Genomic DNA, 12,044 nt, shown 5'->3' with positions numbered 1-12,044 from the left:
CAGAGAGAGATCACAAGTAGATGGAGAGGTAGGCAGAGAGAGAGAGGGAAGCAGGCTCCCTGCCTAGCAGAGAGCCGGACGCGGGACTCCATCCCAGGATCCTGAGATCATGACCCCAGCCCAAGGCAGTGGCTCAACCCACTGAGCCACCCAGGCGCCCTTAATTCTACTCCTGATTCTAATAGTGATTTTCCTGTTTGACTCCTTTCATAGTTCCTATATATAGGAAGAGACTAATGAGTGATAATTCCTTCCATTTCCTAGACATAGGATTAGACACATTATTTTGGTGTTATAATATGAGAGGAAAACTTCATAATAGATGAAAGACAAAAGTAGACTGTCCATCTTTGTAAAATCTGTATATAGTGTTCTAAAACACTGAAGATTTATTCCTGGGCTTCAGTGCACTTGTGTTTTCCCTTTTTAAAGCTTAATTTGACAAATGTTTCCTGAATGTTTCAAATGTTTGAGGGCCAGAGGGGAGATGGTTGTGGGGTGGTGGACAGAGGAGGAAGAACACCAATGTGGAAGTCAGGTCTCAGTTTTGCCCTCTTTTTAGCTCACATTTCTTCAGAAAGTTCTTTCTGAGCTTATTTCTCACATATAAAATGAGCACCACAAAAATAGTTAGAACAGCGTTAGATGTTAAACCAGACGTAGTTATCATAACAATAAATAGTCACTATTACTAAGTGGGGGAGAGGTACAGAAACATGGAAGTTTTTGTTTCCAGGAATAAAGCATAGTTTGGTGTGTTCATTAAACAAAAGGGCAAATTCCAAAGGAAGAGTGTCACATGATGTCTACAGAAAGAGCTTGAGGACAAATAGAAAGCTGAGGCCGGTGCTCTCACCTTTCAAGCCTATTTCATTTTGTTGGTCACAGTTAGGTGAACACTGATCTTTCATTTTTCTCACTGAGAAATTGGTCCCAGAGTCAGTATATATTTTTTTCCTTTTTGTATTTCTCAAGGTCATTGTCATAGTGTGATGTATGAAATGTGGACCAGAGATCACATGGAAGTTACTTCCCATGAAAATCATTGATGTTGCCCATCCCAGCTTTCCCGAAGCCCCTACACTTTTGCTCACTTTACAGGCTGACTGAGGTTTAGGTCAGGACCAATTCAAATGGAATATGGGAATGTGGGAAAGAAGGGAAGTGTTGGAAGAGAGGAGGAAGGGTATAGAATGGGATATTTTGGGGATATGCCCAGGAAAGCACATTAAGGAGAAGGGCATAATTACCATGTCACTTCCATTTTATGCTACTGTAAAAAGTCAGAATTTGGAGGAAGATCAGGTTAAACCACTTGAGTGGTTCTGATTGTTTTGGCATTACATTCTCTGCACTTAATTGTCTAATTAGATAACAATATTTACTTATAAATTGAATTAGATGTTAATTTAAAGTTATTCTAGAAATAAAAATCTCTATTGAAGTGATTCTTAAACTTTATGGAAACACCACTGAGAATTTTCCCAAGAACTCTGAACTCTTTTTCAAAAAGATTCATATATATATGTAATGATTCAGAGAAAATGACATTTTTAGCAGGTATAAGCATTCCTTGTAAGGATAGCTCCAACACTGTTGCAAAGGATGTAAAAAAGAAGTTTTAACCAAACATCACAATCTAACAGACTAAAATTCCAAAGCGAGATCACCATTTGCAAGAGGTTCCATTAGTCCTCAATCCCCTTACCTATGTGGAGACTAATAAAAGGGTAGGATTTGGGTTTATGAAGAGATTTCTTTGAGGAGCTTTGTTCCCTCACTCTGAATGCCCCCTTCCCATGCCCAGGTGTCAGAGATTACTACGTTTCTTATTCTTTACCAAGGAGGGGCTTCCGTATGATGAAGAAATGTGTTCCATGTGGTTGAGAGAAACAAAAGACTGTTGCCCAACTTCAGGCCAAAAAGGTAAAGCTCTGGGAGCAGCAGGATAACAGAGGAGTGTTGGGAGTGTGGAGGGCGAACTGTGTGTGACCAGACTTTGGTAAAGAGAGGTTTGTGAGAACCATCTGGAATCCTACTGAAGAGGCTCTTCAGAAGACAAACAGGCATGTGTACAGTGGATGGTTGAGTCCTAAGGTCGGAGCTGAGGCCCGCTTGTGGGTTGAAAGGTATTATGGGCAACAGAAGGTGGAGGGAGAGCGGCCCAGCAATGGGGCCCAAAGGTGAATCTATCCACCCTGGTAAGAACTGTCCTATCCCCTTGACTTTGATCTCAGACTGTCTTCCATCCCAGTAGAGTTCAACAAAGCAGCCAGAGTGAGGAATCAGGTGAGCCTAGAATGGAGGCAGAAGTTGAGTATAGTCCTGACCCCAAACTCAGGCCCGGTGTGGCAACAGTAGAGAATGAATTAATGGATGGCTGAACATAGACTGAAATGTTGATCGCAGTGGAATTGAGACCCCACATTTTTTACTTAGACCAAGAGTCTGACGTCACTCAACACCTGTGAGGTTCAGGGCATCTGTGTAAGCGTCCATCCAGGACCGGGGGAGATTGCTGTATACCTTCTTTTCTGTCCTTTACATCTTAAGCAGGTAGTGGGATACAAAAATAAATTTGCATTTGGCCATATCTTACAAATTGTGCAGTTATACTGATATCCGCTGTATGATATAAGCAGACCTCCCAGGCCCATGTGACCTGCTGACCCTTGGGTTTCATGTGGAAAATGGGAGCTTCTTTGATTAATAAACATGGGGAGAAATGGAATACTAGAAGTGTGGGAAGAGCCAGAAGGACAAGTCTGGGGGAACAGGACAAATTGAGGGAACCACTGCAAAATAAAAATACTGGCCCCTTCTTCAAATTTATTATGAATTCCAGAAGGCAACAACAGAGCATTTAACCAAGCAAGGGCCCTGTGTGACTGCATGGGCTGCACATCCACGATGTTACCCTGGGGTGAAGAAGGAGGGAAACCTACTAGTTGTCCAGTTAGAGATAGTCGGGAGAACAGGCTTGTCCAATTGAAACTTTTTCAGTGAAACAGACTGAGTGAGATTTCCTTCTGAAGATCCCACAAATGCTTAGCAAAATTGTGAACTCCCTTGTGTGAATGGTTTCTTGGGGAAGCCAGAGAACAAGACAAGTAGGTAAGGGAACAGCTGGCAGCAGTTATTTACCTGACACTTTCCATGTATTTCAAGGGTTTAGGTAAAGAACTCATGTTATATGACAAGAAATTTCCCCATGTCATACAGTATGAAGGGATCACATGGCTTTTTGTTTATTTCTTTATTAGTGTATCAGGATGTTGCGTGATACTTTCTCTGTTGCTCAGAACTGGTGACTAGGGACCAAATCTGCATATAAAAGCTGCCGAAACACCTAGTATTATAATGAAAACTGTGGATGGTAGGGACCAACACCCCTTCAGGGTTTACAACGAGGTGTAGAGCCACAGAAGACCCTCCCAACTGTGTTTGAGAGGTAGGCCCAGAGGAGGCCCTGCTGCAGGGGCTCTATACCCTGAAGCCAAGCTAGAGAAGTTTCTAGAAAACCCCTCATTGAGAGCAGGGGCGTGAAGCAGGCACTGGCACTTCACTTCTGACTGGCTGTTTGCTTAGGCAGTAGACTTACTGATCTCCCCCTGCCCCTCCTAAACAGGGAAAAGAGGGTTGGAGACAAATGTACTCAGCATGGAGCAGCCGAGGGGCAGCGTGCAGTCCAGCCCTCAGCATAGAGGGATGACTGTGTTTTCTATGGATCAAGTGGATGCTGAGAAAGTGGTTGGCTCTAGCCTTCCTTTCTGGCAATAAGAAGCTAGGGGGAGTACAGATGAGGTAATGGTCATTGGAAGAGATCAAGTAGCATCCTTGTCTCTCAGGTCACTGCCCTAGATAGGGCTCCCTGAAGAACTCACTTGTAGAAGCAGTGTCATCATTTAGAGAAGACACAGAGGCTACTCTTGACCCCCTACTCCATCTCTCCTTTGCCCATTCAGACACCCTGGAGAAAATAGGAGAGGAGATTGTTTTCCAGAGGCCTATCATTCCTCTGAGATGAGGAAGCGGAGGAAGAGGGGAAGAAGAGCAGAGAGATGCGCCATTCACCTCTTTAGGTTCTTCCAGTCACTGGCCCAGCCAGCAATGGGAGATGGGAAGCTTTGCTTTGGATATGAAGTTGGCATCTTTAACTGGACTTGAGGTTTTTTTTTCTTTTTTTAAAAATTCCAGTTAGTTAACATACAGTGTAATATTAGTTTCATGTGTACAATATAGTGATCCAACACTTCCATTCAACACCCAGTGCTTAATCCCCACCACCTATTTACCACCCTCCCCCCACCACACACATCCCTTCTGGTAACCATCAGTTTGCTCTCTGTAGTTAAGAGTCTGTTTCTTGTGGACTTGACTGAGTTTTTTAATATCAGGAAGTGACCGAGGAAGTTATAGATTCTGTCCAAGGTCTCTCATTAAGGAATCACTACCCAGCAGGGAAAGGACATTCAACACAGCACAGCTGGGGGCAGGATAGGAGGGAAAATAGCACCATTTCTTATTTGCACCCTATGGACTTGAGACTGTTCAGTAAACCAGCTATATCTGATTAGGGACCTCATGTTCTTATGACTAAAGTTGAATAACTGTGCATTTGTGTTGTAGTGTACTGTGTTTGTAAATTGTTAGTTTAGGAGTGACCAGATTTTTTCTGCAAATCAAAAACTTGAACTATTAAATGAGAAAAGAGACACACCAGAAAGCAAGTTTCCAAATAGAGGATACACTTAAAGAAGTATCTAATAACTGCCTTAAAAATAATCTCTCTTTTTAGAAAAATTTCAGCCTATCATAGAATCACTAACAGTTGATGCGATGGAAAAAAAAAATGGGTGTATAAAAACACGTTTGTAAGTGATTTGTTATTCTTGTTCACTTGTCAACCATGTTACTCTCTTAAATTATTTAAATTTCATAAAAAATTTGTTAGGCTATTCCTCTATTTAATTTTTTATTTCAGTGTGACTGTGTCTATGATTTTTACATAAAATGGTGAGATGGCTTCAGCCTTCCTCTGTGCCCCCCTCCTTCCTCTTTCCTCATTACCAGAGGCTTCTTAAGTATTTGCCATGTTCTTTTTATTTAGACAAAAATTATTTCATATTTACATTATAATATTCTTTAAATTTTTTAAAATAGCTTTTTAAGATACTAGCTCTAGTGACGAAGAAAAATTGTTGTCAGTGATAACCCATCAGAAGAATACAGTGACTCTTTATCCATTGGTGTCCTCATTGTAGAGTTGCTTGTAGATTATAGACCACAGCTTAAATCGTCTTCAGGGACAAGCTCCAGGCTTATTTTTCTTGTTTCAGTTCTGCACCATCTATTTCCTTGAATCCCAGTCTCCTAAAATGGAAGCCACACAAAATGTTCTTATCCATCATAACAATGCCATGAATACATACAAAAATACTAGCCATGATCCTAACTGCCTCATTATACTTGAGTTGAATTGTGTTGCACTTGAAACGAGTGAGATGTTGATGAGAACCTTAATTTGTAATGGGTGCATACTCAGGTTTACCAACTTACCCTTGACTCATCCCTCTCCCTCATGACTGTCCCACTGGCAACATCTGGTGAGCTGCCAAATTCTGCTTCCATGTTATGTCTCAGGACTTCAGCAGAAATGTCAGTGGTTCTCCTTTCCTTGATGAATAATGTCCTTTACTGAGCCCCGAGTGCACTTTCTGCTCTTACCCCTACCTCCTCGCCTTCTTACCTTCTTTCTTCTCCTCTTCGTACCCCTGCTGCTTTCATACCCCTTCGTACCCCAGCTGTGGTTCATACTCTGCTCTTTGCCTGAAAGTATCTTCTCTCCTTCCCCCAGTCTCTGAATATTCAAAACAGAGCCATCTTTCAAAGTCTAACTCAAAAAAATTTCTCAGATTTCCACATGTAGAAATACTCTCCTTTCTCTCTCTCTCTCTTTTTTCTGGGCACTGGGGATATGCAGTGGACAAAAAGCATGGGATTTATGGGCCCAAAATTCTACTAAGGGGGAATGGACTCTGAACATATGTCAGATGGGGACAAGAGCCATGGTAAAAAATAAAATCAGGAATGTTCTGAAAATGTCTCCCTTCTAAGGTGTCACAGCTTGCTGCCTTCCTTTCTAAAGGCCTTAATTAAAGTGTCATGTTCCACTTTATAGAAATTTGTTGGTTTTGTTGTTTTTACATATACTCTATTAGAAAATAATAGGTAAGTTGCCTATTAATTTTATGGACCTCTTGCTTTCTGATTTGTACATAGTAGATATCTTATTAAATACTTCCTAAAGCAAACAATGATTGAATTAGAACTCACTTATAAAATGAGGTCCAGAAAAAATAAAAAAAATTTGATTTAAGGTTGAGGATGAAAACCTTCTGAATTTGAGACCTGGGGTATTGGGATGCCTTCCTTTGTCCTTGTAGATAGCTTCCTCATGCGGGACCTTTCACATTAAAGAGGTCAAATGTTGGACTATATGTCACAGGCCTAATTCCCAATCACATCATCGAATCTTCTTACTCAGTGTGTGGCTATAGAGTAGTGAGGTTGATACCCATGTGGGGCTTAGGGGAAGCCACGTCATTACTTCCTACTGCTACTCATGTTTATATCTGACCCTCTGTAGGTCTCAGTTTAGGTACTTATTTCCCTTTCTCTTTGCTTTTTTCCTCCTAAGACTCTTAACTCTCTTAGAAATTTCTTTTGAAAAGAGGTAATCCTTTTTCACATTTCTGGCAGCTACATACAAGAGCCCATGCATTTTAACTGGTTTTCGGGTATTTACCCTGGGAGTTTTTGATCAGAATTCTGGATTTCTTGAGGCTGGCAGTTCATGGAGTAGCTCACTGGCAGATGGCGAATGCATGAATTGTTGGAGCAAATCACTCAGTGTCTTGGCGACACTTTTGGCTGTTGTTCTCCCAAACCTCTGGGGCAGGTTAGGAACATGTCTTGAGATGCTTTCCTTTATATTTCTTCCAAATCTCAGAGGCAGATTGGCCATCACCCCAGTGCTTCTTTCTTCTTCCACGGTCCTCCCAAATCTTAACGGCAAGTTGGCTGCCGAGTGTGGCATTTTGTTGACTGTGGGTGCACTCATCTTAATGACAGTTTTTGGACCCCAGTTTTTTAGTTCTTCAAAATTCAGACTTCTTTCCTTTTCCCCCTTAAGGTCTCCTTCAGGCTATGATTGGAAATGTATATTAAAATAAGTTATTGTTACCCATAAGAGACTCTTACTCTCACAAAACAAACTGAGGGATGCTGGGGGGAGGGAGGAGGGAGAGGGTGGTTGGGTTATGGACATTGGGGAGGGTATGTGCTATGGTGAGTGCTGTGAAGTGTGGAAACCTGGAGATTCACAGACCCATACCCTTGGGGCTAATAATACATTATATGTTAATAAAAATTAAAAAAATTAAAAAAAATTTTTTAAATCTTAAAATAATAAGTTATTGTTATAGGCAATAGGTTTAAACCCCGAATTAACTTAAACCCAGACTTTAGTTTGCAGAACTGTTAAAGCAACAAACAAAGTTTGTGTTTTCATAGGCAGAATTTTTAAAGAAATAGTTCATATTAGGTTTCTTAAAGCAGTCCAGTTTCTCTATCCCTGGACTATTGTAAGACAACCGTAAAATATTACTAAAGTCCATAGAGCGAATACAGCAATGTGTTTGAGCAGCAGGAGCATACAAAGGATTGAAAGGAGGCAAACATTTATCTTACTGCAGTTATTCTCCTTCAGCTTTTGATCCATGTTATTTATGAAATATTTCATGTATTTTTTATATTTTGATTTTAGAGAAACCTCCCACTGCCTCTTCATGTCCCTGTGTCTCCTCTTTTTAAATGCTGAAGTGGTGGATACATGAAAACAGAGATGCTGGCCAGGTTTTGGGGTAGAGTTAGAGGAGGCTCCATCGTCTTTCTTACCCGCTCATATTCAGAGCTCTGCTCTAAGAAACTGATTGTATTTTTATTAGTACACAAGTTACATTTTTAGGAAAGCACTGTTTGGTTTGTGGGCTATGTACCACTAACATACCAACCTTAAATGAACCATTTAAAATACAGCAAATGTTTAATTAGATTTAGCTTTACCATGAAAATTTGTCCCTATGAAGATTTTTAAATGATCGTTTCTCTGATTGTGAAAAGAAATACATACTCATTTCAGCAAGTTTGGAAAATATATAAAATCATAAAAAATAAAATAGAAATATCTTGCAATTCCACCATCTAAGGATAAATACGTTACTTTGATATAGATGTACCATAAACTTACTGGCTCATCATTACTAAGTAGGACAGATAATCCTTACATATTTTTCTTTTTGTTGTTGTTTGTAGTTGAAGACAACTCAAATGTTCAGCTGAAATATATCCAGGTCTTATTTCTGCAACTATTTATTACAATTGTGTACTTCTGAATCAATTGAAAATTATTAATGTACCTTGTGCTTGCTAAGTATCATATCCTGTACATAAACTGTCATTATGCCAGACTGTTTGCTGTTGTATTAAAAAATACAAGTTACATCAACGCACTGTCATGGAAGGCTGCAATTGGACAAACAACAAAGCACAAACATTCCTTTTTCTTTAAAAAATAAAAATGCATTAGATTTAGGACAAATATATAGTTAATATTAGTCATGTTGGAGTCAAAAAACTTACCTCAGAATATTTGTCATAATTTTCTTTGCTGGCAAGATTGGACATCATTAATTCATCTGAACAAAAGACATTTGATGTTAACAAGCTTGAAGTGGCTAAAATCACTAAAATGAAGCATTTTGATGAAATAACTTTCATTTTGTTCAGAATCTAGAATTAAGTTTCTATGTGCAGCCTAATGTCTACAAGGAGGGGAATCATAGTCTTTTTATACTGTCTAAAACAAAGGAAAGTTTCATTTATCAGTGAAACCAATCCCACATATTTTAAGTACTAATATTAATTAGTGTTTAACTATATATTTAAGGAATGTGGGTAATTCATTCTGGAAAGACAGCAATCTTCCTGTTTGCAAATTCATTAACTTTGAAAATAATTTTCCTCATTATGAAGGAGCTTCTAATTAGGTAAGTTTGGGACCATGGTGATTAAGATTCCAAACAAACAGAATGCTTCATTTCTTTGACCTCGAATGAAAAATATTTTGGTGTTTGCGTCAATTCTTGAGAAGGGAAAAAAAATAGTATTCAATTCATGCTAGCTATATTAAAAAAAGTGCTGTTTTTTTTTTTTTAACCCACACAAAAGAGTTAGGCATAGTATTTTCAAAATGTCAAACAAAATTCAGAATATAAAAAGAGTTCTAAGTCACATAGTACCCAAATAAAATGACATTAATTAACTTTTCGTAAAATGCTGTTTGATTATTAAAAAGTGTCAGGATTAAATGCCAGCTATGATGTGAAAGGAGGGCATAAGACCATGAGCTAGGCGTTTTGACAAACAGGCTGTCTCAAGAGAAACTGGAGGCAGTTCTAGGCCTTTTCTATCTTCCCCGTGGGCCTTATTTGGCAAAACTGTATAAATCACTGGGATTGTATTTCTGTGATGATGCCGTATCCTACCTTCCTCCTCAGAGCCCTTAAGAACCCTGGCAAAGGTTTGGTAAGTCACACACATGCTAATTTTGTTGCTCCCCTGGCTCGTATTATTTGGGTAATCTCACATTGCCACAGGCATACTGACATCATGGCATCAGAAAATAATTTATAGAAATAAATGCTTATGTCCTGAAATGCCAAAGCGCGTCTCTTTTGGAGCAATGACTGATATTCTTAAAGACCTGCCTTATCATTAGACTGCCTAGGTTCTAGAGAAATCATTACTTGTTCCCATCTGCCCATTCAACCCTCTCAGGAGACAGAGACCTTACAGTGATTGATCTCTAGCTCCTTCTAGACACAGACACTTAGAGGTGAGTTCACAAAAGAGCAAGTCATAAAGTTGCACCTTTTGTGTCAAGGATTGTGCCACCTCGAGCCACTCCCACAAAGTGCCATAATTTAAGGTATGTGATGGGCGGAAGTGAAGATCCTTCTCCAGATTATAGATCTCCAGAGTAAATTAGAAAAACAACAGTGCGTAAACTCTTGGGTACCCTGAGGTCCCACTGCCCACAGCTTCTCTTCAGGCAGTTGACATCATTGGCCTCATTTGTTTTGGTCCGTGCTAGCCAAGAATCCCCGCAATAGGAGGCAATTAATTCAATTTATAGTCTAGGGTTAATTTTGTAAGACTGTTATTGGATTATTTGGGTTTAATTTCCCCGAGGATTTAATGCATTTCTCTTTCAAATTGTTCCTTTGCAAAGTGCTGATGGAACTTCCTTTTTTTGTGGTCAGTAGATTCAAACTTTTGAGAAATGGGTGAAGCGAGGAGCAAGTTTTGTGGGGCCGAGTTCACACCCTGGAAAGAGTGGAAGGGATCAGCCTGGGTCTCTTTCAGGATATGCTCGCTGGCTGGTTGTTTCAGAGGTTAGCATTACACCAGTTTGCAGTTCTGCTACTTGGGGTTTTGGCACATCTATGAGCTTTTCGGATTGCAGTCAGCACCTAGTATAGCCGATCTGACTAATCACTCCTCTGCCTCCACCAGGTTCAAACCTCCAAGTCTGGTGTGTACTTAGAGTTCGCTTATTAATACAGGGCTTGGCACTTTTCAACCATATTCTTAGTTAGCTTGGAAAACATCGATATAAAATAGCATGACCTGACATACACAGTACGAAATCACTCTGTCTTTCGATGAAATGTGCTCCTGTATACGTAGCCTATGTAGGGATTCCTGATGAGACATAGGAGCATACAAAAAATCAAAACAACGTCTGTCTCCTGGCCATGTGGCATTTCCATACATGCTTCATTTTACTAAGACTTTAGAGACTTGAAGCTACTCCTGTCTAAGACTCTCTCTCCAGCTTGGACACTTCACGTCCTTGGCTTCCTACCAGATGGTGCTGTTGGGATGCCTCACAGGCGTCTCAAGTGCTCTATGTCCCAACTGAGAAAGTATGGATGTCAGAGAAGGGTACTACTCCAGGCTAGAGCCTGTCTCTCATCACAGGTGGGAGGTACTCTTCTGGGGTGCGAATGGGTCAAGACTGGGAAGGCAACTTCTGGGGAACTGTGAGACTCATTGGGAATCTGCCATAGCCATGGGGATGAATGCTGCCACGTGTCCTTAACCTGTACCACCGGCAGCCATGTGTAGGCAAAAAGAAGCAAATGGAAACCCATTTGATCCAGAAAGAGATGTCCCTTCCTCCTGTAGTATACCCCCTCTAGTGCCTTTTACTGACAAAGCATAAAATTATACCTGCTGCAAAGGATAAATGCTTAGGGAGTCCATCTCTCTTATCTCAGAGCATGAAATCAAGAGTGGATTTGGAGTTGAGAGGCAGTAAATAGATCAACTGTCATGGCTATCCACCCACTTGACCCAGCCCAAATCCTTTGGGAGATCCATGACTATTTCCTCCCCTTTTCTCCCTCATCCTTTTCTAGAGTCCATGAAAAACTAGTTTCTAGTTTTGAGGTATTACACTCAATAATACTAGACACACTATTTTTCTGAGCACTTACCACATACCAAGAACTGTCCTAAGTACTTTGTGAATTAACTTGTTTAGCTTTCATATTAATCTCATTAGCAGTTATAACTACTACTGCTCCTCCTCCTCCGCCTACTCCTCTGGCTTTCTGGAAAGGAAGACTAAGGTGCAAAAGGATGAAGTAAGTTTCTCTACAAATTGCAGGGCCAGGAGTTGAACCCAAGCATTCTGAACGTGTTCTCGCTGTGCCAGTCTGCCCCATCATACCTGGTCTGTTCTAAATTCCAATTAATCTCTTCACATCTCTCCATCCCCGGTGCCAGTACTCAGCTCACTATGTTCTCTTGCTTACACTTTTTCCTTGGTCCTCTCCAGTTCTTCCTCTATGGAGCAATCAGAAATATCTTCACCAAGTAGAGTGGATTTGTGATTTCTTTTTAAAAACCTTCCA

General features: G+C 40.3%; 1 protein-coding gene across 1 annotated transcript; it reads right to left on the bottom strand.

Annotated features, from left to right (window-relative positions):
• Positions 1-6,823: 6,823 nt before the first annotated feature.
• NPVF (neuropeptide VF precursor) lies at positions 6,824-8,841 on the bottom strand. Its single transcript, XM_059395674.1, has 2 exons — positions 8,704-8,841; positions 6,824-7,207 (listed from the first exon to the last, which is right to left on the bottom strand). The coding sequence occupies exons 1-2, from the start codon at positions 8,839-8,841 to the stop codon at positions 6,824-6,826; spliced, it is 522 nt and encodes a 173-aa protein (XP_059251657.1).
• Between the last annotated feature and the right edge of the window lie 3,203 nt (positions 8,842-12,044).

The sequence above is a fragment of the Mustela nigripes genome, chromosome 4 (genome assembly GCF_022355385.1).
Source record: "Mustela nigripes isolate SB6536 chromosome 4, MUSNIG.SB6536, whole genome shotgun sequence".
Lineage (NCBI taxonomy): Eukaryota > Metazoa > Chordata > Mammalia > Carnivora > Mustelidae > Mustela > Mustela nigripes.
The sequence above is the reverse complement of the archived record's forward strand: the minus strand, read 5'-3'. Positions and strand labels throughout refer to the sequence as shown.